At 37.7% G+C, this 27,947-nt stretch overlaps 2 protein-coding genes across 2 annotated transcripts in view; both read left to right on the top strand.

Moving 5' to 3' along the window:
* Positions 1–194: 194 nt before the first annotated feature.
* LOC146481346 (adhesion G protein-coupled receptor E3-like) lies at positions 195–26,766 on the top strand. Its single transcript, XM_085108441.1, has 21 exons — positions 195–501; positions 2,241–2,267; positions 2,488–2,892; positions 4,590–5,027; positions 7,594–7,637; positions 8,096–8,155; positions 12,544–12,730; positions 13,680–13,778; positions 15,070–15,157; positions 16,168–16,258; positions 16,723–16,772; positions 17,583–17,709; positions 18,387–18,487; positions 19,439–19,541; positions 20,959–21,109; positions 21,859–21,940; positions 22,366–22,435; positions 23,031–23,113; positions 23,568–23,688; positions 24,634–24,675; positions 25,024–26,766. The coding sequence occupies exons 1-21, from the start codon at positions 444–446 to the stop codon at positions 25,156–25,158; spliced, it is 2,562 nt and encodes an 853-aa protein (XP_084964567.1). The 5' UTR covers positions 195–443; the 3' UTR covers positions 25,159–26,766.
* A 484-nt stretch (positions 26,767–27,250) lies between these two features.
* Positions 27,251–27,947, top strand: part of LOC146481345 (uncharacterized) — a 3,572-nt gene continuing 2,875 nt past the window's right edge. The window contains exons 1-2 of the mRNA XM_085108421.1: positions 27,251–27,263; positions 27,770–27,947. The exon at positions 27,770–27,947 is cut by the window's right edge and continues 1,751 nt beyond it. Coding sequence (XP_084964547.1) covers positions 27,251–27,263; positions 27,770–27,947 — 191 coding nt within the window. The remainder of the gene's footprint in view (positions 27,264–27,769) is intronic.

The raw sequence follows: 27,947 nt of genomic DNA, 5'->3' as shown, positions 1-27,947 counted from the left end.
AATGGTTATATGGAATCGACTGGCCATATCAATAATATAATCAATGAGGTATCGTCAGTTTGGGGTTTCACTGTTTGGTCCAGTCCGTTTTTATATATCAGATAGACTTTTTTGAGGCATTATTACTTGAAGTATGGTCACAGACAATTGTTTCTAGAACTCTTCAATCTAAACACCTGGAAGGACTAAAAATATACTAAGTTGGTAATTTGAATACTTGATTAATATCTTCGCTTCAAATTCAAAATAATTAGAGTGACTTGTTTCCTTAAAACATGACAGAAGGTCTTGTCTTGACAGGACCTAGCATCTAAGCATTAACGATTATTACACCGCAAAGCAAAAACGCATTCACACATCGTATGAAGTTTGGAACGTGTAGAAGCAGTTCAAACATTTGTTGAACCTCGGTTTTACGAGCATCTAAACACTTTACCAGAGAGATGAAAGTTGTCTTTGCATCACACGGAATTGTCTTCTTTGGCGTGATTTGGATCATGGGTGAGTATTAAATTCATAACTGTTTTCATCGCATCTTGTCGCTGTTAACAGATGCAGTGCCCATTGCTTTAGGCAGAAATTTTATTTCTTCTTCCATAACTTAAGAAATTAGAACTGAGAAAATAATATATTAAAAAGCTCGTTTACATGGTGCTATAGCGCTAACATGATTACTATTTTATCTTTCGAACTAAAGTATTGTTTCACCAAACCGTTTCCTTCCTTACGCATATGCCATTTTGTCGAGGAAGCAAATGTGACTAAAATATGTGCAAAGACATATTTTTCATTCTTGTTTGCTTGTACTTTCGAATAGATCAGATGAATGCAATTTTTTTTTTTGGTCAAACTTATATTTCTACTGTTCAGTATTTCTAGCTTTGTCATTCTCGAGGGAAAGCTAAAGTGTGATGCGTTTTGTTTTGTAAGTTCAAACGTGTCCCTGACCAGCTGCACATAAATGATTTTCCGGTTATGAAAAATGGTCTTAAAACCATCGGTTCATTTTTGCTCCAATTTGAATAAATTAAAACGCTTCCTGTCAGAAAAGACTAGTGTTATTAGAGCAATTTAAAACCGCTTTCAGCCAGCTGGAAACTTGAGATACACGTTTATGTTTTCTTTAAAAAAAATATATACCGATGAATAGTATTCATCGGTTCTAACTATGTATTACATAGTTCAAGGCAATTCTGGCTTCTTATAATAAAGGAAAACTAATCAATTTTAGTAAAGAACTGAAAACAGCAAGCGGCAAAAGAAAGATAAGCATGGTCACGTGGTAATTTCTGCCGCCTGTTGTCAACGTAATTCATTCCGAGCTGTCTATTTTCGGTTCTAATCTTCGTTACCACTGTGTAATGACACTCTTAGCCAGACGAACCCCTATCGCATTGGCTCAACGAAAGTTATTCTAAATGTTAATTGACGGCATTTTTGTTAGTTATCCCCAAAGCAATATAATTTTTCTTCTAATAGAAGTATCTAACAAACGCCGCAATAAATCATTTTATTACTGATCGGACACGAGTTTTTACTGAAAAATACACCACTCGTAATATTCATACGAAACTTCATCCAGGACGCGAGTGGCGTATTTTCCATATCCTCACTAGTGAGGATATTGATGACGTCATCAATTCCCGCTTTTTCACGCAGTGTTACGTTTATGCAAACAGTCGGTGGAAAATGGCGAGCGATAGATTTGTTTATATAATAGAGACAAAACACGGTGGCTTGAAGATGTGAATTTTATTTTCGAGGGGTAAAAGCATTATTTTACTCACTCCCTGAGCTAGTTCGTAAAATATTGTTTTTACCCCTCGATAATAAAACTCATATCTTCGCGCCGCCGTGTTATATCGTCAACATATAATATATACATAAACGGTTTCCGTAAAGACTGCAGTGGATCTGAAATTCAGTTTGGCCTGACTCCATCGAGACCAAAGCAGTGACTGCAACGCCATTTAAAGTGTATGCAATTAAGCATTACATTTGCGCGAGAACAGCCACATATGATGACAAAAGTATACACTAAGACCTTAGCTTCCCTAAGAAGACGCTGTTTTGGGTCGATTGCGTGCTGAGCCAAATGAGCGTCTGTAAGGGAGTCTAACTAAGCTTTTGTTGTCTTCCATATTCACCTCAAAAAAAGGACAGGAGAGCAAGGTGCTTACACTGTTATGGAAAAATTAAAGGGATCGCGAAATTTTTCATTGTTTATTTTTCTCTTGCAGTGGTTCAAAGTAAACGTTCAGGAAACAGTAAGTTTATCTCACTGATTACCAGATATCCTTGAACTCTTATAACTCTGAGTTACCGGTTATAACTTGTTTGCGCCTTCGTCGGCGACTCAGATGTCTTCATTACTGTTTTATCTTGCATTTCCTCAAGTCAACTTTTGTGTAGTTTACTTTTAATTTACATCGTTAGCTGCATAACAATTGAATTTATTTAATTGTCTGGTCGCTTTCTTTATCAAAGAAAACAACAACGGAAGGAAAAGTGAACAATGCCAAGCTGAAGGGTCCTTACGCCTAAACATTACAAAGCCAGGCGATGAAAACTGTCCGACATTTATGAAAGGCCTTGTTCCTGGTAATAATGAGACACAATGCTCACCCTACATTACCAACAATCGCTACTTTCCATGTTGCTGTTGGTGCTACGTATTTGCCTCATGGTTAAATGTTACCCCAACACAAAAATGGTTAAACGGGTGCTCCAGACGTTTTCGCACTGCAAATCAACGATTCCTGTTGTCTAGTGAAAAAAACGGCACTTCCTCGTTAACAAAGATTCATATCACGCGCCGTCGGCCTATCAGGAAGTGTTTGTTCAGTATCAACATTGGCGAGTGTCGTTGTAGTCCCGTAAATAATGATCTTGGTAAGTATACGCTACAAGGGCAAGGTTTTCAATGATCGAATAGGAGAATCCTTGTTTGATGTCGTCGTTTACATATTGCCGAATTAGTATACCGTATTTAAGCGATTACCGTAACCGCCCTGAGAGCTTATTTAATTTTGAGCCCTTGAGGGGGTTGGGAGCAGGGCGCTTATTCGAAGGGTGGGCGCTTATTTTTCCCAAAATTTTAAGCAATTAAGCAAGAACTTTTTAGAGAATAACAAAACAAGGTATTACAAGCTTATTTCGCTCCAGTAAGACAGAAAAAAATTGCAAAAGCTAGCACGAACAAGCCATAAACAACATAAAAGTTCATTGACTACCGTATCTAATACCAAATTTGGAACACACCTGACGCTCCTTTTACTTTACGCTGGGCTAGTACAGAAACGTTTTTTCAGGTGGGCGCTAATTCGAAGGCAGGTGGTTAAACGAATAAATACGGTATATTAAACAATGTAACCCGCCGATTATCTTCCGTGCATTGTTATTAGACAAAACACATGTCACGTGGTACAACATTGGACAGCGGTTTTTCAGTCCTTTCAAATAGAAAAGAAAGAAGCAGAATCAAATATTTTAAGTCCTGGTTGATGTAGTCCAGTCACAGTTTTAAAAAAAATATGAATTACCTAAGGTGATTCCATCGAAAGAAGGTTTGTAATGAGAATTTTTGGAAAATGTCTACAGATGTTAAGTACATCTAGTACATCAGAAAAATAAAATAAAAAGAGTGGGTTACCGTACTTGTTTTCACCCTAAAGGGCTGCAGAATCTTACTATTTTCTAGGCATGTGACCTCAATATTAAAAGAGCTAGATTTCAGCGAGAAGTGCCCACTACTTCCAGAAAGTTAGTACTGACAATGAAATTCTAGCATTTTTCTTATAACAGTAGTGTAACTTTGTAGTAAAACGCCATAAAGTGGCTAAATAAATTAATTAATCCCATAGCATAATAGGGGACATTCGAACTGATGTACGCTTCTCGCGAAACGTCCAGAATTGATGGTAGTAGTGATTCCACAATAAGTTTTCGAAATTGAATAATGAAAAATAATTGAAACTGGGATATAACTTAGAGAGCCGTATTTTCTTTCATTTCGTTGAATAAAAAATGGGGGTCACCGTGCTCGTTTAGAAGAAAAGGACCATTTATTTTCCTGCCGAGCTTAACCTCAAGGAAATCCCGCAATGTTGTGCGTGCGCGCGCTCGTGTGCTCGCTGAATGACGCGAAAATTATGCACAGCAAGGATGCGCAATGCAATTCATTGGAATCACCTTAGTCAGTTTCCATTTATTTGGCTTCAATTACGCCAGGCACCGTATTATCGCTTTGTCTTTTCAACAGTAAAGCGTGCGTGCTTCAGAAATTAATCGGAGGGTCACAATATAAATTAACTCTTATCTAGCTTACTGGTAGAGAGCATGATAATACACCATTGTCTTCAAAGTTTCATAATTGCCCTTTAAGCTTTGATTCTCGATCAACTGTCTCTTTTTCAGACAAGCCTTAGGCATATACTCTCTTATATACCACTTACCTGAAGATGTTTTTTTTTTGCTAAATATGCTACGAAAAAATGGAGAAACTGAGCAATTGATTTGATGTTGGTTTGCTGGTCCTTCTGTTTAAGTTGACTAATTTTCAATCTCATCGAAATATTTTCTTCCTGCAGTTGAAGAACAATATCCTTGTTCGATCCACATCAATCGAACGCAACACTGGGGAAGGACACTGTCGGTGAAGAATGTATCATCGACCGACAGCAATCGAAAGCAACAGATGTGCAGGGAATGGATATCGTCGGTGAAGAAGACGATATCATCACGAGTTATGCCGAAATGCAAAACGAACGAGTCCACGCATCAAGCTTCTTTTGAGTGCTTCAGAAACTTTACAAAGGATGCTACATGCATGGAGAATATACGTTCTGATTTCCCTCAAGGCAATCCTTCGGGGTTTACCATTTTTGCTGGTGGAGACCTCTTTTTTAATACGACCTGGAAAATGTGGAGCCTTTTCAAGATCAGTGGTAAATTGGACAGTACCACCAAGGCTGACAGCCCAGATCTCCACTTTAAGATCGGTCAAAATTATTCCTGCGATAACATCAGTAAGTGTTGACGATTTTTACTAATATAACAGGTAACACCACCAAACTATGAATTTTGCTAGCATTTGTCTGACAACAATTTGATATCAAAATTGGTTGGACGCGTGAATCAGTTTTCATGGCAACAAGAATATTAATATTATTATGAAAGGTGTTCGTCATCGTGGTTTCTCAGTTTGTTTTTGTAACGTTTCTCACAAACGAAAACGGATAACCATTTGAAACAACAGGCACTTGGCAATACCGCGTTTTACAGATTGTGGGTGGTGTGAATCATACGCTAGGTACTGGTCAGTGTGTGTAGGCTTTCTGTAAAAAACTGGTAGGGAGGTAGCCTTCCGAATCTCTAGTTACCAACGTGTCAATAAAAGGATATTGTGTTGTTGGTCTCAGTTTCCATAGTGAAGCAAATCGTCGGTTGTTAATTACTGAGGTGTTGCAAGAAAACGTCAACTTTGTCACGACTCAAAATGGTAAAGGTGTCATCCACAAAGCGTTTCCAAATCTTAGGCATACAAGGCGTGAAAGTCAAAGCTTGTTCTTCAAAATGCTCCATGTAGAGGTTAGCTAGCAATGACAGCGGATACTCGGCTGGGCTACCCATGGCTGCTCCCTCTTGTTGCTAGTACCCTTGATAGTGGACATTTTCGTGTAGAATATGACCTTCTTACTCATGTTACCAAATTTCAATCCTTTACGGCGATTGGAAGTATTTTTTTAGCTTTTTATTCGAGATTTCACGGCTGCCATTACTTGGCCTTGTTCCGGAAGTTAAGGCTCAAATTACAGGAAGTGACGTCATTGGCTCAACACGAAAAATTCCACATGGCTAATTTTCATATGGATTCTACTTCATAAACTGTATTCTGTTGTTATTTAGTTTGCAACAGCAGAATACAGTTTATGAAAGAGAATCCATCTGAAAATTAGCCATGTGGAATTTTTCATGTTGAGCCAATGCAAGGAAATGTGCATTAGCTTTTTGCAGTATTGCCCGTTTCCCCCAGCCCCTATACTGGTTGGTAGCTCTCTGATGTTAGCGGTTTACCTGTCCGATAACTTAACATGGAACGAGCATGTCATTCATATTGTAAAGAAAGGGAGTAAGCGGCTATATGCAATACGCGCTCTTAAGAAGTGCGGACTTACTGATAGGCAGCTTGTTCTTGTCTATTGTAGTATCATCAGGTCTGTTTTAGAGTATGCGAGTCCCGCTTGGGCTGGCCTCACGCACTACTTAAGTGATCAAATTGAGTCAATACAAAAGAGGGCGCTAAAAATTATTTTTCCTTCTCTGTGCTATGAGGACGCGCTAAAGAAGTCAGGCTTAATCTTGCTGTGCCAGAGGGAGGATGCGTGTATAACATTTCTCAAGCGCAGTTACTCCTCTTCCGACCTGCTACTAAGCTTAGTGCCGAGAGTTGCGAACACAAGACCGTATGCCTTTAGAACAGGAGAATCTGTTTTTGTGGCTGCCTCCGCAAGAACTAACAGATTTGGAAATTTTTGCACCATCAAATACCAAAATCTTGTTTAAAATAGCGAAATGTCATATGTATTAACATTAACAGTTATATTTATGTGTCCGATATATTTGTACGTAATTATATTGATGACCCGCCTTGTAATTCAGTTTATGCTGCAAAAAGGTTGAATAAACGATCATTATTATTATTATAATGACGTCACCTCCTGTAATTTGAGCCTTAACTTCCGGAACAAGGCCAAGTAATGGCGGCCGTGAAATCTCGAATAAAAAGCTAAAAAAAATACTTCCAATCGCCGTGAAGGATTGAAATTTGGTAACATGAGTAACAAGGTCATATTCTACACGAAAATGCAAAAGGATGGAAAATGAAATTTTCGTCCCAGGGGCACTTTAACTGTATACTCTGATTTCCCTGTAGTAGACACAGCTGGATATCTGTTGATGATAAAATGGGCTTAAAATATTGCAAAAGGACGATGCATAAGGTGGCTTCCAAACACTCCCTTTATACCACGGTGGGCGTGCGCGACCTGTAATTGTTCTGGTGGAAATTCCCTTAATTTAGAGCTTAAATGACGACTTTAAAAGTTCTCATGTGTAGCGGAAAACTTACAGAAAGAAATATTTCTTCCAAAGTTATTAGCAATGCAAATAAGTGCGAGCCACCATGTTGCGGCGTTGGAGAGATCAAAAGAAAACTTTTAAGTATCTCACAGATCCACAATTTTGAAAGGTTTATTGTGCCAACTCTTACCGCAATCATGTGTAGTAGGACGTGTTGGTGCTGAGTTAAAGAGCAATAATTGCTCTTGTTGTTCCAGTCGAATTTCTGTGAGCCTTATGGAAAATTTCACACGTTTTCGCGGTATAAAAGCTAAGAAAACGTGACCGCTAGCGAGAAATAATTGTGACGTGTTGCGGTTACAATAGAAAAAGTATCTAAAAATACTACGAAACAAAACTGAGGCACACGGGTGCCGTTACTTACTACATTCTTTACCTTTTTTGGAGATTCTTGACATACATACATACATGCGCCTACTAATTCGGCTAACAGAAGGGAATTTTCTCTTTCAGCCATCAATCAAGAGGAAAGCAACATTTCCCCTTTAGAGAAAGCTGTAAGAATTTATAAAGATAAGAAAAGGAATCACCTTCTTGAAATTAAAAATTACCGAAATTACAAGGCTTCTGTACACAGTTTTCTTCAACGAAAATGGACATATCTAAGCAGGTTATTAGAAACCTAAAGAATTACGATACCCCTGGAAAAAAGCGTTTTTGATATATTTCCATTTATTCTCTCGTTTTGTCTTGTTTATACAGAATAGAAATAAATAAATAAATAAATTCAGGCAATTCAGGCATGAAGTTGAAACTGCAATATAATTACCTTTAATATCAATAGAATCAGATAATTTCTTGACTTGTACTCTAGCTTGCCACGTTTGTGGTTCGTGAAAAATAATCGAGAAATAAACACAGCCATAAGAGGTTGAATAACAAAACAGCATAACATGTTTTGCTCTATAGCCGTAATGCAATGACAAACCTCTAATTTCGAGATGTCACTTTTCAGGTGGAAACGTTCTGTAATTCCATCGATGAAGAGATTGACTATGAAGGAAACGCGTTCCAGGTAACGGCTTAAATCAGTTCCTTCAAATCCAAGTATTTTAATCTCTGAAAAAATATTTTTCAAGATAATATATCTAGATCACTGCTCAGAGTACCCGATTAAACATCATCGAATGCCGCTTTAGCGCTGTCTCTTGTGGTGCGGAGTCACTGTGGTAAATTAAACTTATTTTAAAGGCTCAACAAGTTCTCCCAGTCACAAAATGGGGTGAGACATACGAGAAAGCAATCAAGTCCCACCATCAGATTGATCCAAAATATTTATTTACAACTGGGCACCCGATGGTAATGAAACTCTGAAGCTGTTACCGCATACACTAGAGTTGCAACACATACTGGTATTTGTGGTCACAAAACAAACACACCACCGGGAGAATAGCCCCATTAGCTATTTAGTTTAATTCTAAGATTCACTTTGTTAACTGAAAAGTGGCGCACTGGTTAAATTCAGACTCATACAAAGAACATTGGTTAAAATAACATTTTTTTAATAAACAATTTTTTAAATTCATTTTACGTATAAAGCATGTAAAGAGGTGTTGACAGGCCAAACACGGCTCATAAGCTCGTGATAACGTGGAACCGAACGTGACCTCAGAGTTTTGCTCTAACAAGTATATCCGCCAAGGATTTTCCTTTTCTGTATGAGATAAGGGGAGGCTCTTTGTATATTTCTCTTAGCAAAGGTTGGTTCTGAATTAAATGCCATTTGCTCATTAAGATGTTTTTGAGATTAGGCAGCGCCGGGTGGTACGTTGTTGTGAAAGAGTTTTGCCCTTACGGGTTATGTCTTCCAAAGAAACACCCTTTTCTCTATGAAAAGAGCGGTGCTCCCGGTAAAATTTTCTTTTGGCGCTGGATTTTCTTCTTATTAAATGCCATATATGATTTGGAGGATTTGCGCGATAGACACTGAACAAAGCCGTGTGTTTAACTGTCGCATGTGTGGTAATTGATCTCAAAGGTCATTTGGCCTCTTTTTGTTACGTTTCCGTTTAGCGACTGTCGTTCTTATGCAGTTTGTGGCATTTAGTTTAGGCTTGGTATGGCTCATTTCAGTGCGTCTGGTGACAGTATAGCCTCTTTTTTTATCGTTCTAAGGATAGGATTTGAACCGTGTAAATAACTATGCATTATCTTGCAGCTTTTGTCAGATTGCCGGGCCCGGCTATTTGCTTTTGTTGCAAGATGCTGTGCTTCTTATCACGGTTATTTGTCCCTTGATCCGTTCTTAAGCATTGTAGCTTCTTTGAAAGCTATGCAATGCGTTAAATTGAGGGCTAAAGGCCCCTTAAGTTACGGCTGTGTGTTTCGTTGTCGCTCCGCTAAGCTCTGTAACTGTGAGGTTTGTGTTGCGGGAGCTTAGTATTTTCCTCCTGTGCTTACGTGCTCTGGCCAGGGGCTGCTTCTAGTCCTTCGGCCGTAAGTAAATTCTGTAGCATTTAAGGCGATGGTCAGGCAAGTTTTTCTTAAGCAAAGTTTAAAAGTGTTGACGGGCCTGCACGACTCCTGCAGTTCGCTAAAAGATTGGTCTTAAAGCCTTTATAGCGTATCTCTGCTTCATGAGATGTTAATCTTGATCATGAAGGGAAAAACTCAAATATACTGAATGGAGATTTTCTTTATGATCATTCTGAGCCGTTAGGAGAATTTTCTTCATATGCCATTGGATATGCTAGCTCTGTGGCATTTGTGGTTCGTGAAAAATAATCGAGAAATAAACACAGCCATAAGAGGTTGAATAACAAAACAGCATAACATGTTTTGCTCTATAGCCGTAATGCAATGACAAACCTCTAATTTCGAGATGTCACTTTTCAGGTGGAAACGTTCTGTAATTCCATCGATGAAGAGATTGACTATGAAGGAAACGCGTTCCAGGTAACGGCTTAAATCAGTTCCTTCAAATCCAAGTATTTTAATCTCTGAAAAAATATTTTTCAAGATAATATATCTAGATCACTGCTCAGAGTACCCGATTAAACATCATCGAATGCCGCTTTAGCGCTGTCTCTTGTGGTGCGGAGTCACTGTGGTAAATTAAACTTATTTTAAAGGCTCAACAAGTTCTCCCAGTCACAAAATGGGGTGAGACATACGAGAAAGCAATCAAGTCCCACCATCAGATTGATCCAAAATATTTATTTACAACTGGGCACCCGATGGTAATGAAACTCTGAAGCTGTTACCGCATACACTAGAGTTGCAACACATACTGGTATTTGTGGTCACAAAACAAACACACCACCGGGAGAATAGCCCCATTAGCTATTTAGTTTAATTCTAAGATTCACTTTGTTAACTGAAAAGTGGCGCACTGGTTAAATTCAGACTCATACAAAGAACATTGGTTAAAATAACATTTTTTTAATAAACAATTTTTTAAATTCATTTTACGTATAAAGCATGTAAAGAGGTGTTGACAGGCCAAACACGGCTCATAAGCTCGTGATAACGTGGAACCGAACGTGACCTCAGAGTTTTGCTCTAACAAGTATATCCGCCAAGGATTTTCCTTTTCTGTATGAGATAAGGGGAGGCTCTTTGTATATTTCTCTTAGCAAAGGTTGGTTCTGAATTAAATGCCATTTGCTCATTAAGATGTTTTTGAGATTAGGCAGCGCCGGGTGGTACGTTGTTGTGAAAGAGTTTTGCCCTTACGGGTTATGTCTTCCAAAGAAACACCCTTTTCTCTATGAAAAGAGCGGTGCTCCCGGTAAAATTTTCTTTTGGCGCTGGATTTTCTTCTTATTAAATGCCATATATGATTTGGCGGATTTGCGCGATAGACACTGAACAAAGCCGTGTGTTTAACTGTCGCATGTGTGGTAATTGATCTCAAAGGTCATTTGGCCTCTTTTTGTTACGTTTCCGTTTAGCGACTGTCGTTCTTATGCAGTTTGTGGCATTTAGTTTAGGCTTGGTATGGCTCATTTCAGTGCGTCTGGTGACAGTATAGCCTCTTTTTTTATCGTTCTAAGGATAGGATTTGAACCGTGTAAATAACTATGCATTATCTTGCAGCTTTTGTCAGATTGCCGGGCCCGGCTATTTGCTTTTGTTGCAAGATGCTGTGCTTCTTATCACGGTTATTTGTCCCTTGATCCGTTCTTAAGCATTGTAGCTTCTTTGAAAGCTATGCAATGCGTTAAATTGAGGGCTAAAGGCCCCTTAAGTTACGGCTGTGTGTTTCGTTGTCGCTCCGCTAAGCTCTGTAACTGTGAGGTTTGTGTTGCGGGAGCTTAGTATTTTCCTCCTGTGCTTACGTGCTCTGGCCAGGGGCTGCTTCTAGTCCTTCGGCCGTAAGTAAATTCTGTAGCATTTAAGGCGATGGTCAGGCAAGTTTTTCTTAAGCAAAGTTTAAAAGTGTTGACGGGCCTGCACGACTCCTGCAGTTCGCTAAAAGATTGGTCTTAAAGCCTTTATAGCGTATCTCTGCTTCATGAGATGTTAATCTTGATCATGAAGGGAAAAACTCAAATATACTGAATGGAGATTTTCTTTATGATCATTCTGAGCCGTTAGGAGAATTTTCTTCATATGCCATTGGATATGCTAGCTCTGTGGCATTTGTGGTTCGTGAAAAATAATCGAGAAATAAACACAGCCATAAGAGGTTGAATAACAAAACAGCATAACATGTTTTGCTCTATAGCCGTAATGCAATGACAAACCTCTAATTTCGAGATGTCACTTTTCAGGTGGAAACGTTCTGTAATTCCATCGATGAAGAGATTGACTATGAAGGAAACGCGTTCCAGGTAACGGCTTAAATCAGTTCCTTCAAATCCAAGTATTTTAATCTCTGAAAAAATATTTTTCAAGATAATATATCTAGATCACTGCTCAGAGTACCCGATTAAACATCATCGAATGCCGCTTTAGCGCTGTCTCTTGTGGTGCGGAGTCACTGTGGTAAATTAAACTTATTTTAAAGGCTCAACAAGTTCTCCCAGTCACAAAATGGGGTGAGACATACGAGAAAGCAATCAAGTCCCACCATCAGATTGATCCAAAATATTTATTTACAACTGGGCACCCGATGGTAATGAAACTCTGAAGCTGTTACCGCATACACTAGAGTTGCAACACATACTGGTATTTGTGGTCACAAAACAAACACACCACCGGGAGAATAGCCCCATTAGCTATTTAGTTTAATTCTAAGATTCACTTTGTTAACTGAAAAGTGGCGCACTGGTTAAATTCAGACTCATACAAAGAACATTGGTTAAAATAACATTTTTTTAATAAACAATTTTTTAAATTCATTTTACGTATAAAGTACGGTTCCCTTACTCAGATAAGACTAGCACTATAGTAAAAAGATTTTTCTTCTAGGCCAAGCTGATTCTATAGAATGTTTATTTTTCATTTTTATTCTTGCAGCGTACAGGAGCTTTTCTACGGACAGCGATCAAAGACTTCAAGAACGCCAAACAAGAAGAAGAAGACGAAGAGTTAGAAGAAAACGCACATTTCACAGCGATTGCTTTTGAGGATTCCGTCATCAGAATTGCTGAAACACAATTGATTAGCAACATTTCTCAATTAAACAACAAGAGTGATCAATTAGGTTAGTATGTAAATTTCAACACCTCATATTTCAAACCATCTTTGCAATCATCGTCAATCATCATTAAATCGTCACAAACTCTACTTTGATAAAGCTTAGTTTCCTCATGTGATTAACTCCGTCGCAAACAATGTCAAACAGCTAACGATGGATCAGATCACAGACAGTTTGCGCAAATGGAAACACCTTGTATGTTTATCCGCGACTAATCGCCGATGATCGTCAATCATAGTAAACAAGACGCAAGATAAAAATGTCTGTCTTTACGTCTTGTTTGTGACGATTAGCAACGCAAAAGCGAGGAAAGAACGATTTGGAAATGCAATTGCAAACTGTTTGCGATTGTTTGCAATCAATCAGCGACGGGTTTTGTGCAGGTGATAAATTTTGACGAATCAGGGGCAAGTAAGGGTAATGAAAATAGCGTCCGGGTATGATTGTGGCAATGACGAGGATACCCATCAAAACAGTGTAAATTTGATGAATATAATCGAAAATATAACGGACCAGAATCGGTGACATCTCTCGACAATTCTTCTCTGCCTTTTTCATCCCAACAGCTCCAACAGAAGAAGTAAGTTGGGCATGACGCAAAAACTTTCTCTTGACAAGCGCCATCTTTGATTTTCATGCCCTTTTTCATGATGTAAGGAGATCAGGTTGGGTAAAGCAAGCACACATGTGGAAAATACAATCGCAAAATGTGAAAGTGTTTTGCGATCGGGCCATCGCAAACCGTTTGCGACTGTTTGCGACCTTGTTACGTGTATATGGAAACCAGCAGCAGAAGAAGCATTTGCAGGATTGATCAAAAAATGTCCATAAGGAGAAAACGGACAGCATATTTTGCCATCGCTAACCTTTTTTACTGACATTTCGAAGGCTTCCGAATATGACAATGTTGTTCATACCCTGATTGCGTTATGAATAACAATTTTCAATGTTCTAGATTTGCAGGTTAGGCGAGTTTTCTACCAAAATGAAACAGACTTTCATCTTAATGAGACCAAAGGAAATATGATCAAGGTACCTGCTGAAAATTTCAACGGTAAGCATGTCGTGTTTGAAAAAGGTTTCCTCCCATGTCGTAATATTATTTGCATTTTGTATTTAAGAGCTCGGAGCACATGCTGCTCGTTTTATCAGCATTATCATCCTCGACTTGCTTCCGTCTGGCCTCCGTAGCTCAGTTGTTGGTCCAATACACGCCGAGGTCAAAGATTGTTTCTTTCTTTCTTCTTTTTTGCCTCCTGCGGTCTTCCATTTCCTTACTTGGGATACTGCTAAGCAGGATCTTCGTGGGTCAGACTTTATTCTCTGATCATGATCCAAACGCTTTCAGTGCAATCCACCCTTATTTTAACGTCAACAGTTTTTAGTTACCGCAGTTGGCCTAGTTTAAGACTCCTCCTTTCCTTACATTTCATTTCTGCTATTTTTTATCCTCCTTATTGTTTAATGAAGTTCGAACGGGAGGCGAAACATTTTGAAACAGAAACGACGGCAAATTGAGGGAAAAAAAGGATGACCTGTTTAGTCTGGCGTGAGGGGGGGGGGGGGGGGGAGATTTGGGATCTTTCTTATCTTTCTTGTAGTTGTTGAAACTTTTGAATGTATTGTCGCCACTTTTACACTCTTCCATCATTTAAGAGCGACTCTTCCTAAGAACCTCATATTCAATTTTAATCTAAGGGATAGATTTCGTTGATAACTCTTTCATCAACTTCTCTTGGCAAGTAGGTAACAAATGTGAAATACGAATGGAGAAATTTAATTTTCTTAAAATTTTATGATTCGAACTTTTTGCACCCCGTGCTGTGCTCGAAACCCAGACCCAGATAGTGAATTTTGAAAGACTCAAAGTTTGAGAATCACAGATAATTAAAAACCACCTAATTCAGTATAAAAGAATACCCTACACGTTCTGTATATTATAAACTGCAACGATAAGCTTTAATTGTGGTAATAAATCATCTGAGGGCACAGAGTTTGTCTACTTTGAATACATCACAACATGCGATTACTTACTCACTTACTATTAAAGTTGCATTGTAGTATCTCTATTGAAGCTATGTAGCTGGTACACAATCTGCCCACCACATTTATGGCTCAAAGGACTGAAAAAAAGGGGGGATCTTCGCCATCCACATAACAGAGCAATTACGAAATAAATATAATTGGACAATTATTTTTAGGTATCACTGATTTCAGGCTTGACCATATGTTGTAACTTTTGAAAGTGGTATAAAAAAATGTCCCAAATACTTTAAAACTACTTTAGGCAGAGTATTTGAAACCGTTACATATTAAATATTTTAATTTCTGTTATTTTTGCTCAGACTCAGTGTTGTTAGGGGTGGTATACAAAGATCTCCATGAGCTTTTCATGAAGGAAAGGACCAAACACCAGGACACGAAGAGAAACTGGTCTGTGACGTTCTGTGCAAACAACTAGCTCGCTAGCTAGCTAACTAACTAGCTAACCAACTAACTATCTGACGAAGTAGCTAACTAATTAGCTAACTAGTAACTAACTAACTAACTAACTAACTAACCAACCAACCAACCAACCAACCAACCAACCAACCAACCAACCAACCAACCAACCAACCAACCAACCAACCAACCAACCAACCAACCAACCAACCAACTAACTAACTAACTAACTAACTAACTAACTAACTAACTAACTGACTGACTGACTGACTGACTGACTGACTGACTGACTGACTGACTGACTGACTGACTGACTGACTAACTAACTGACTGACTGACTGACTAACTAACTAACTAACTAACAACTTCGGTTGTCCAAATAACAAATGCTTGTAACATACTGGTTACGTGCACCTTACTTGCAAACTACCAAACTAACTGACTTAACTGAAGCTGGCTTTATACTAGCTTCCGTTAACTAATAAGTATAGCTAGCAAAGTAGCCGACTAACTTGTAAGCTATTGACTTACTAATTAGCTTACTTATTAATGAAGTAATTCCACCTAAACTAACCAACTCGAAGTCTATTAGCTAATTAATAAGTAGTATACTATCTCAATAGATAAAAATATAACTACCAAACCATCTGACTAACTACAGCTTGACCATGTGATTAACTGTCTAACAAACTATTGAACTAAAATGAAACTACATATCTCGCTAACAAGCCTAAATGAAATAACTATAGCCCCTTGTTACGTCAGGGACCTAAGAAGCTAACTACCTTACTTTTTAGTGTTAAATAGTTCAGCTAGGGTCTGTCAAATGATTTGGTGCAGGATCATTTTGGAATTTTTGATTTAACATCGGCTGTAGTTCACATATATACATTCCTCTTTTCTTGTATCGATAATGGGAACTTAGCTATCTGTATCATGATCAAGTTATGGAGTTATTTACAGTTTTTGATGAATATTTTTCTCTCATAATAATTTTGCAGGAGAATAAACACGGTAATAATGTCGGCTGCAGTATATCCTCGGTTAGAAAAGTTGCTGCAAAATGTCACAATGGTTTTCAAGAACATCAAGGTAATATCAGTTTCACAAAAACAACAACAACAACAACAACAAAAACAAATACATTTGAAACAAATGAATAGAAAAGGGAAGGACTGTTGTAATATCAATTTGATGCACGTGAACTTTTGATGAATAGCTGTAAATTAATTTTTACTTGACGGAATTTTATTGTTACATTTGCATACACTGAAATTCCAAATTAAAGCAAACCATGCTGGAAAGTACTAGTGAAACTTATACCAAAAATTATGAGCGGAATTACCTTTTTGTCGTTCAACTGAGTGGGTACTTGTTAGGGGTGAAGAGGAATTTAAGCCATGCCAACAACACGATATCCTGGTACCTTTTAGGATGTTTTCAAACTTTTACGACGGTTACCCCTGTATTTTATGTGAGGGTCCCTCCCCCACCTCCAGGACTCCATCCCCAGCTTACATCATTTACTCACATTGAATAAATATTTATTCTCTTAGCCTGCAGGACGAAAGAGGGAATGTGTATTTTGGAACTTCTCAGAAAATAAGTAAGAAAGTTATTTATCATTGTTCAGAAGCTAGGTTTCTTCAACGAAACCTATTGCTATATTGAAATTATTTTGTATCGAAACTACGCGATAACTGTTCGGCATACATTGAGCATTTTAATAGTTTCCTGTTTAATTAGGTCTCCATGCCAGTTAGCCTCTCATGACAACATGCAAGAAGTTTGAACAGCAGAGCTTTCGCTTGTTAGAACTGAGGAATTCTGAATAGAATTAAGTGCGCACCACCAGTTATTGTTTAGGTTGCTACGCAACCTTCTTCCCTACTTTTTATACCTGCGTAAACGACGCTTGCATAGGAAACGTCTTATGACATTAACGTTGCAATCAGCGATGCAATCATAGAGGAGACTTATTCCAATTAAGTCTGAATACAGAGAGCAGTATACACAACTAGAAACAACTGTTTCTTAGAACTGTTTCTTAGAATGTCATGAGAAAAACATGAAAAGAGGCGAAAATAATACAGAAATTCTCAGTACTGATATGGCAAAAATTTGTCTAGCCATCGACCCTTAAGATTAACTGATATTTCGGAGGCAGCGTGGTCCAGCGGTTAAAGGCGCTGGAGTTGAAATTCGGAGGTCCCGGGTTCAAGCCCCACTTTCCGCGTCCTCGGCCAAGCTTATGTATAGCCAGCTGGTCTGCCTCCTGCCAGTTGGGATTTTTGACCTGTTATGTTTAATTTGATCATTATTTGTTTCCCATTATTTCTGAGTGGAATGTCTGTAAAGTAGCTTTGGATAGCTAAGTGCATTTCCACTATATAAAAAAACACATTTTTTTCTTTAGTTCCGAAGGTTGGTCAGGGGAAGGATGTTATGCGAGTTCGATAACCAGCTCAGAAACAGTTTGTGTCTGCAATCATTTGACTCATTTTGCTGTTCTAATGGACTTCACCGACACTAGCTCAGAACTTGTAAGTTTAAATGTTTTATTGTGGATGTTTATAGGCATATATTTCAAAAACGTTTCCAGTGAAAGTATTCATGATGACTCCCACGCTTTTATACCCTGACAAGGGAGCCTTTGGTTAGCCGATTCCCGCTAAATATGACAAAGCAAGATGGCGACAGTTTGATCATGCAAATTCTAGCTACTCACAGTGAGATTTCTTTAATCCAAACCACACATTAATTGAGTAGGGGAGAGGCAGCATCTTTTTGGGTAATACGAGACGAGAACACTGATACATTTAACTGACTGTCCCAAGGACGTTTGACGGCGACTGCAGAAAATCTTTTCCCCATTTATCTGCTGCTTTGTTTTCTTTCTTTAACGTTCAGTTTTATCTATTTGTTTGCCACACAGAAATATAAATTAAATAAAGGCTACAAGTAAGATCTTTCGGATTAAATGTGAAAAGTGGCGAGAAAACCGAACAAAAACTTAATAACTTATTAAGAGGTGAAGTGGTCATAAGCATTAGCAGGGAACGTGAAGAAGAGAGACCTTGGGAACGAAGTTGGCATTAGGCCTAATTCGGTAGGTGAACTGGATATAAATATAGCCTGTCTTTTGATTGTAGATGGGCGAGGTTAGTTTGATGCTTTGATAATAAGGTACTTATTATCTACACTTCTTACCCTAAAACAGCCGCCAGATGAGATTAAAATACTAAAGGTCCTCACATACGTGGGTCTGACGCTGTCTTTACTTGGAGATGTCATCACAATAATCTGCTATCTCCTGCTAGCGTAAGTTGTTTAAAAAAATGCTATGGGTAGGAGTACTCTTCCCTTGGGAATTTGCTCTGGACGTTCGCCTCCCATGCGTAGAGACGATGGTCTTTTTTCCTTTTCATTTAAATGAGGGATATATCTACATTATATTACATACCAATACCACTTAAACGCTACCTGTGCAATACCCTGTATCATTGAGTGTATACTGGATGTGCAATACTCGCATCCTTTCCCGTACACCGACCCCAAGATGAAGATATTTCAATATTAATCCGAACTTATTTATTTATCTATTTATTTTTTATTTATTTATTTATTGTTTCTTTGTCTGTCTATTTCCCTTTTAGTACCTGAATACACCATGTCTATTTGTTTCTTTCTTGAGATCATGCACTCTTTAGGGGCAGTCATATACCACCCACAATCAATAACATATTTATAATTACTTATAAATAGCAAAGAGTAATCATAAATGGCTCAGCGGTCTACAGCTTTGTCTATTGAAATTTACTTAACTTACCACAGGTTTATAATGAGTCTCTGAAACAATGAACGATTCAGGCAAAAAGAGAATGTTTTATAGACAATGTAGTCGTTATGTGCACTGGAGCATTTATAATTACTCTAAACTGTGGTGGCGCCCAATTACTTTTGTTCAGGTATTGTTTTCTTACATGTAGCTTTTTCTTGCAGATTGATTAATTGATTGATTGATTGATTGATATTTATTGACTGAATATATGAATAACTTAATTGACTGATTGACTGACTGACTGACTGACTGACTAACTGACTGTAGGACTGTCTGACTTACTTACATGACTGACTAACTGACTAACCAACCGCGGACTGACTGACTGACTGACTGGACTGACCAGTTGATTACGTGATCGAATGACGGATTTGGTTTGGAGAAATTATTTATCGCTGCATTTATTGAATTGTTTGCTTATCTGCCATCAGAGACAAGAAATGTCCTTTATGCCAGATCCGTGTGAGTTTGGTTGCTTCCCTGTTAGCAGGACAAATAACTTTCCTTGCTGGAATTGATGTCACCGAGAACAAGGTGAACAAAACATAAACGAAGATGTGAATAGAGGAAAAGGGTAGATGAAAGATAGGCCAATAGATAGATACAAACAAATCGAAGGAGTAAACGGCGGAAGAAAGATAGATCGACATAACAGAGTTTTAGAAGCTACTTAACGGCGACGGAAACAAAGTACATGCACGTCACAAAGCAAAAGGATTAATGAAAGAATAATAAGGCCTTAGACGTGCGTAATAAATTTAAGCATATTTCTTCACTGTAATCGGCCAAAAAACAACTTGAAATGACCAAAATCAAGGACAACATGAGTACATGATCACGATGGTCAATTTGTATCAACTTGAACGCCGTTGCCACTTTAAAATTTATATTGATAATTGCACAATAGAAATTAATAAAATTATTATTATTATTATTATTATTATTATTATTATTATTATTATTATTATTATTATTATTATTATTATTATAGATTATTATTAGGATGGTTGAAAAGTTGCAAACTCGCGTTATCTGTGATTCGACTCTAAGAAGTTTCCAACACTTTTTGTGAACAAAAAGTTAGCATTTAGTTAGTTGCAAATAACCGATTTACGCTTGCTTTTCGGTATCATTTCAAAGAAAAAACTCAGTTTTACTTAGCAATCCGTTTCACAATTTTAAATAGGTTTTATTAGTTCTTTTTTTATACTTTTATCTTGTAAATAAGCAATTTTCTTGAAACATGTAAATAAAGAGATTATTATTATTTAAAAAAAATTATTATTATTGTTATTATTATTATTATTATTATTATCATTAATATTATTATTATTATTATTGTTATTATTATTATTATTATTATTATTATTATTATTATTATTATTATTAAATGTTCTGTTACTGGATAGTTCGGCGATATTGTACAAGGTGAACGAACTGAAATAATCGCAAAGTAGTATAACTAGCTTGAGCTTATATTTTCAAGTGACGTTTTCGGTGGCGTTCCCGTCATGGTTCTTAAAGATCCCATTGATTGATTAAGGAAACGCAAACTACAAAAAAATGGAAGGACTATTGATTAACGGACTGACCGCTTGCCTGACTAAATTCGTTCCTTCGTTATTTCATTTATCTTCTAACTTCCTTCCTTCCTTCCTTCCTTCCTTTCTTCCTTCCTTCCTTCCTTCCTTCCTTCCTTCCTTCCTTCCTTCCTTCCTTCCTTTCTTCCTTCCTTCCTTCCTTCCTTCCTTCCTTCCTTCCTTCCTTTCTTCCTTCCTTCCTTCCTTCCTTCCTTCCTTCCTTCCTTCCTTCCTTCCTTCCTTCCTTCCTTCCTTCCTTCCTTCCTTCCTTCATAGGTATTCGCATTCCCCTTCAATATAACATGAAAGTATTTCCCAAGTCTAAACCACTAGCTAAAACCAATCCATATATAATATGCTGTTTCATGTAGGGCGCCTGTGTAACAGTAGCAGCTGTAATGCAGTACCTCTTCATGGCTGCCTTGTGTTGGATGCTTGTGGAGGGAATTTACCTTTACTTGTTCGTTGTTAAAGTTTACAACGTCAACCACAGAATGTACGTGTATCATGGTGTGTCTTGGGGTAAGAACATCTTCTTGTTATTTTTGTTGTCAGTAATTGGAGGGAATTTTGGGAGAGACAACATAATTATATCGATACCTGTCCATTTTCCAGACTCTGACAGTTTTGGAAGACCCTAGCTTGGTGAAACCTGTAAGCCCCTTGAAGCCTGCAAGTGAATAAAGTTTTTTGGAGCTAAGTGGCGATCATTTGTCTTTGAAACTTCGCTGTCTTTCCTTCATTTTTTTTTTTTTTGGAAAGTTCCGCTGTCCAATTTCAATTCAAACAATTTGTAACAGTACTGCCTTGCTGGTTGTTTTAAACATGTTTTAATTAGCGAGAATGTGCAAACCAGCGACGTTTATTTTCTCGAGGGAGGTATTTTTGGCAAAAAGAAAACTAAAAGTGCGAACGCAAAACTCAGCTTCTAGAAACTCAGGGAGCTTTTTTGTAGAAATTGTTCGTTGGAACGTCAGGTTGCCACGTAGTATGCTTGCATTTACCAACGAAGCGGAAATGTACTTAATTTGACCAGTAGAATTTAGTTCAGTTTTTCGAGCAGGAAACTCGACTGTGCGAGGAGAGGCTTAAAGTGTCCAGAGAACTGAAACCACTATTTGGCAACACCAAAAATACCTTCTCTCTCTGCCTTATTGGAAGAGGTTCTCTGATCGATTCTTCCTCAGGTCTCCTAGCACACAAACCAGATGGGGGAAAAAGGTGGTTTGTTTTCCTATCATCCAGCTATTTCCCTTTTTAAATCATTTCAGGAATTCCTGCTGGTGCAGTCGCCATTTCGCTGACTATTGCTGCCGGAACAGACGGAATCGAGAGTTTCGTTAGTGATAAACAGTAAGCTGACTGTAATTTTTCAGTATAGCTGTTAATGAATGTCGCACTGCAAGATCTGCTATTCACTTTCAAAATCTGATACTTGCAAACTTGCTATTCTCGTAAAGAGAAAAAGGTATACATACATCTTGATCTGGTTTATGAAGGTTGCAAACGGTGAACGTTGATAGAAACCAAGAGGAATCAGACTTATTGTCGTGTGCCTCAACACTATTGATTGCTGATGAAATTTTCTATTGTTCCGCAGTCAATCCCGTTTCGTGCTTTCTAGAGTTGTCCAAGCGCGTCTCAAGAAAAATCCATCAAAATTTAGTTAATCATTTCTTAGCCAATCGGATGCAATAGACGCCATTTTTACGCATTTCGTACTCTATATTGATTTGTTTCTTTTTAATTTGTTTATATTTGTGTTGTTTACCTCCAAGCTGCTGGATGTCATCTACTAACCGTCTCATCTGGATACCGTTTCTGTCACTTGTCATCCTGATAGAGCTTGTAAGCAACGGAGTCAATCGCAACCTTCTATCTTTTCGATAATATAAAAGTTAAACAATACAGCGTATGCTCATTGGACATGATTACATATATTTTTTCGTTTCTTTGAATCTACTGCAGCATTATAGACCTGTTTTCCCAGGCCTAATATAAGGCAGTCGGCCCAAAGATAATTCACTTAACCTTTTAATTTAGCACCGACGGTCGAAGCTCGTATCATAAATCACAAACTTTGCTCACAAATATAGAGAACAAACTGAAAAAGAAAGGTTACATTAGGTCCTGTTATGGGTGGTAGATCGTTGTTCCCGGTCTGGAGATGGTCAATATCCCACACTGCCTTTCCTCAGTGTGCTTTAATATGAGACTCCCTTCGATATTTCGCTCAAACATATCGGATCGTTTTGATGTCCACCCCAAATATTCATAAACAAATCAGGTTAGCGTTTTCAAAAACCCCTTTTGAACCGTCTTTTGTTCTTTCTATTTCACCGCATTCATACACAGATTCTAAAACTTAGAATTTGACCACAATACTTAACACGAACTATGACACTGGCAAAGAAAGATTGAGTCCGGCTTTGTTTCTTTAAAGGTGAACGTGGTGATTCTCGTGCGAGTCATCAAGGAAATGGCATCAATGCAGCATGCAAAGGATAATCAGACTGAGCAGATCAAGTGAGAATATAATCTTATAGTTTGTAATCCAATCAAGTTCACACCACCTAGTAAAAATAAATAAACAAATAAACAAATAAATAAATAAATAAATAAATAAATAAATAAAGAGAAATAGTACTTAATTATAATACTATATATGATTTGACTATTTCCCCTCACATTTACCCGATATTTAGGAAAAGTTATTAACTCAATAAGCAGAATCAAACCCGTAATATTCCTCCACGCACCAGTCGGATTTCCTCTGATCACTCAAGCTGAATTAACATTGTTTGATATGTTCCTATAATTGAAGCAGTAGCCTTATTGTTTTCAGTTCGGAAACTAAACAGAGTAATGTTCCCTGGTACAAAGGTTCGAAGGGAAAATTTTTAACACAAAATTCTAGTGTCTCGTAACACATAAATGGAAATCTATAGGAAGACTTAACCCATACGCATTTTTGTTTCAGACTTGGCATCAGAGCATGCGTGGTGTTGATTCCTTTGTTAGGAGTCACGTGGTTGTTTGGTTTTCTGTCACCATTACACAAGACGTTTCTTTACATCTTTGTAATCCTTAACTCTACCCAGGTATGTTTAAATGGAGGGTTGTTAACATGATGACGATAGGACTTAATCATACCGGCTTGAAAACGTATACTAGTACCGTGTAGGCAAGGTATGGTTAAATTAAAAATAAATTACAAAAACGACAAAACAAAAAAAATCATCTCATTTGGGGAATGAAAATCACGCTGGTTTGAGAAAAATATGTAAATATCCCCTTGTTGTACTTGCCAAACGGGGTTCCAGTAAAGCCATAATAAAGGGATTCTTTAAAAACACTTCAAACATTTAATTACTAGAAGGTGAGCAAACGAAGCTGATGATGACGAAGAAGGTTTAAACTAAACAAAGTTGAAACTCAATAGAACGAGTAGAAACAACAAACAAAGGAGTTACTAATAATATAACCTGTAAATTTGCGGCGTCTCTAAAATTAATTCAAAACTGCAAACGCGAAACAGGAAAGACTTCGGCGAACCGAGAAATAGAAAACTACGGAACTTCTTCTAGCGCGATTAGCCATGACCAAACCGTAAAAATCAACTTGACAAAAATACGCAAAAGAAATTAACAACACATAAAACAAATCAACGCAAATTAAAAGTGCGAAACACAAAATGGAACGAAAATAGTCATAAATAAGTTGAATGGGAGGTAAAACTGTGCGAATAAATAACGAAAGAGAAAACAGAAAATAGACGTTATGCCGTGGAGTAGTTTATCATTCTGCAGGGGAGTAATATCAGTTCTTACAGCTGCTTCATGCTACACAAACCTGCCGCAGTTAGGTGGTGGCTGTGAGGGCTCTGTTTTCTGTTAGTGAAAAGTTGTCCGTGTGTCCATCCGTCCGTCCGTCTGTTTGTCTGTCTGTCTTTCTAGCCATTCAACCTAGCCTGCCCTCAGAGAAAGTCTTTTCCCCAAAGATATCACCATTATCAACGCAACTTTTTTGTGTCATTAATCCAACAGGGATTCTTTATTTTTATCCTTCATTGCGTGAGAAACAGTGAGGTAAGATTCAAATTGAATGTTAATTTTTTTTTTTACAAAAGTTCGCATGCCTGATTAGATCTCACATTGACTGATAGTCCAGCAGAATGTCATCTTTAGTTCTCAAGACCTAATATATGATGCAATGAAAGCATCATCAAAAATCAGATTTTTCTTTACATCCTCAAGTTATACCCTTAAATAAATAATTACTATCAGATACTGTAACGAAATTACAGAGCCGAAATTTAAGCTAGGCGACAGAGAACTCATTTTGCCCTTGTTGGGTTTCAATTACCTAGGATCCGAATCTACCGCAGTAGATAGCCAATGAGGTTCTTAATAACACTATGTATTTTTCCGGTACAGCTCAGGGCGCGCTTTGCAAGAAGAATTCAAGCGCATGGTGGAATTGAGGGCAGCGGAGTCAGAAAACCTTCGGGTGCTAATCGAAACACCCTAAACGAGGTGGATCCAGGGGACATTGTCGAGCTGGAGGGCTAGTCCTCTGAAGGGCACTGCGTAGACCGCTTCTTCGTCGTGTTTGATAAATCGTAGCAAGTAGTCACACTCGAATATAATTGATCATGACCAGTCTACTTCTTCAATCGGGTAGACATACATATATAAACATAGTTTTTTTATTACTCATAAATAAGATAGGAAATTAAATTCTCTAATTTAGATGTCACTGTTTAAGTTAGCTTAAGTTGTAAAGTCTGTCAATAACGAAAGGAACGCAAGCATAAACGAAAAAATACATAAACCTAATTGATTAATTATTGTGAATTATATATTTCGGTTGTCATAAAGTATTTATTAGTGGTCAGGACCTTGCCAGTCCTTTATCCACTGAATAAGTCACCATTTGGCGGATTTGGAGACCTCTTCTCCCTGGACAGTCTTATACGGGAATACATGCAGTTCTCGTCAAAAATATCTTGGGCAAATTAAATTCCATTTTTTTCTTAGCTGTCGTGGGAAAAAGTTTGTTCCTCGAAAATTCGGATTAAATACCAATTTAAAAGTATTATAAATTCAAGTTAATGCGACGTCAACCATGAAAAGAAGATTAGAGAATTACTGTAGTTATATGAGCACAATCTGCTAGCAAGGTAAACACTCTCCTTATTTTACGTTTAAAGTTCAAATTCACCCCATGTGCCAGGCATGTCATGCCATCTGTGGGCCAATTACATTGCAGCTTCTCTGCTGTGTCAGTCAAGACCATGCGTGTTAGCCAGCATGTCCTTGTTTGCTGTCATATATATCTGATCTTTCTTAGCATTGGTCACAAAATTACCACCCACCCACCCACCCACCCCTTGTTAGCATGATTCTTCTCGACTGTGACAGACAGGCTACAGTGATCTTGTGCTTGGACTTGTGCAGAACGCCTGCTTACCAAGGCATCTTTTATAATTGTTACAGTAGATATTTAGCCCAGTGCTGTTTGGACTTATGTAGTCTGTCTGCCCATTGAGATTTAGTTACAAATAGTATACTCAGTATTCAGCCTAGTGTGTGTGTGGACACAGAGCATCTCATTGACATTCAGTTGCAAATTTTACAATCATTAACTTAACGCCTTCCGGTGTTTTGTCTTCAGGCAGTATGTCTGCCCATTGTAACTTTAGAACTCTGTAGGTTCTTTCTGATTTTTACTATTCATCATTATTAATCTGTTAGTTTACTAGGCATTAGGTCATTGTACGATTTTTCAGATTAGATGTTTGTAAAGTAAATAAACCTTGTAAGTAGGTGAAGTGTTCCATAAAGGTCGCCCTTTGCTCCATAGACTCAAATGATCAGCTATCTTGGTAAAGTGGGCCCCCAGTATAGCCCTGTTACCATGGTAAAAATGGGTGCAAACTCTGTTGACGATTGGACCCCTGGACAGGATTACGACCTCTCAGGCCCCGGGGATTATATTAGGACTCCAAAGAGAGGATAAGGACCTCTCAGTGGCCTGGAGATTAAGACACCAATGGAAAGGAGAGAGAGGATTGGGTACGGTCGTTCGAAAGCCGATTAACTCTAATCACCGAGGTTTTCATCCATCTCCTTGAAATGATTTTAAAAGCTAATTTTAAGCTTATGGTAAAGAAAGTCGCACTCAAAACTAAGGGGCAAAAATTAAATATTTATGAAGAATCTTTAATAATTAGTAATTAAGCTTGATTCAAAATTTACGTTAAACCAGGGTTACCTGATCGGGCTTTTTTGGATTAGATCCTCTCGTTGCTGAGCACCTGGCCTGTGTGATCTTATCTTATTTCTGTCAGCAACTCGAGTACTTCATCTCCTACCCCTTTTCTCCCATATAATACTTTATTGTCGTGTTTTATTTCATGGGTTGGGAGCATTAATTATGAAGAAAAACTATTGTAGAATTTTCTTTTGTGAAAGGTCGGATCAAACGCTAAAACCTAAAACCCTTTTGTTTTCCGATTATGTTGAAACGCAGACCATGCAGACTGCAGACTGACTGCAGACTGCAGACCGTGCAGATTGTGCAGACCGGGCAGACTGAATATTATTATTTTTTTTTTTACTTGTACCTTAATTTTTCTTGTGATTATCTCATTTTTCAGCCATGGCCATTACAGGTGCACATATTAATGTGTTTCCAGGTTTTTTCGAAGGGCTGAAAATGGCACAAGTTGGGTATAATTGGAAAGGCACTGTGGCTCCCGTGTTGATTGAATAAAAAAAGCGTCTAAATTTCCTTACAAGAACCTCTTTAAATTTTGTTCCTTGCATCGTGTTGTTGCCGAATGTAACTTGATAAATGTGAAGGAATTTGGTTGCCTAGCACGTGACCAAAATCTCGCCAGTGTTTACAGCGTGGCAATTCCTTTCTACGTCCGAGCGACGGCTTCTGTCAGTGTTTTATAACGTTAGTAATAACTTAGATGTAGGTACTTTTTACTCAAATATTCAATTGTGAAATGAGATATGTTTTTTTTATCTTGTGAGGAAATAAAGACTTTTATTATTATTGTTATTATTATTATTATTATTATTATTATTATCATAATTATTATTATTATTATTATTATTATTATTATCATAATTATTATTATTATTATTATTATTATTATTATTATTGAAGAAAATGGTCAATCTGCCCAACAAAACAATATTCCTCGGCAAGCTGAAAATGCTAATTTCGCAAACTCTGTGGACTTGGATTTGCATACGTCGGTAACAACTTCCCCCCAGAGATTTCAAGATACAACACAGAGAGCGCAAAGCATAATTCAACCAAACTTACCCGATTACGAGGTGTT

Source organism: Pavona decussata, unplaced genomic scaffold, assembly GCF_977016875.1.
Source record: "Pavona decussata unplaced genomic scaffold, jaPavDecu1.1 SCAFFOLD_50, whole genome shotgun sequence".
Classification (NCBI taxonomy): domain Eukaryota; kingdom Metazoa; phylum Cnidaria; class Anthozoa; order Scleractinia; family Agariciidae; genus Pavona; species Pavona decussata.
Note: the sequence above shows the minus strand (reverse complement) of the source record. Positions and strands in the feature narration are given on the sequence as shown.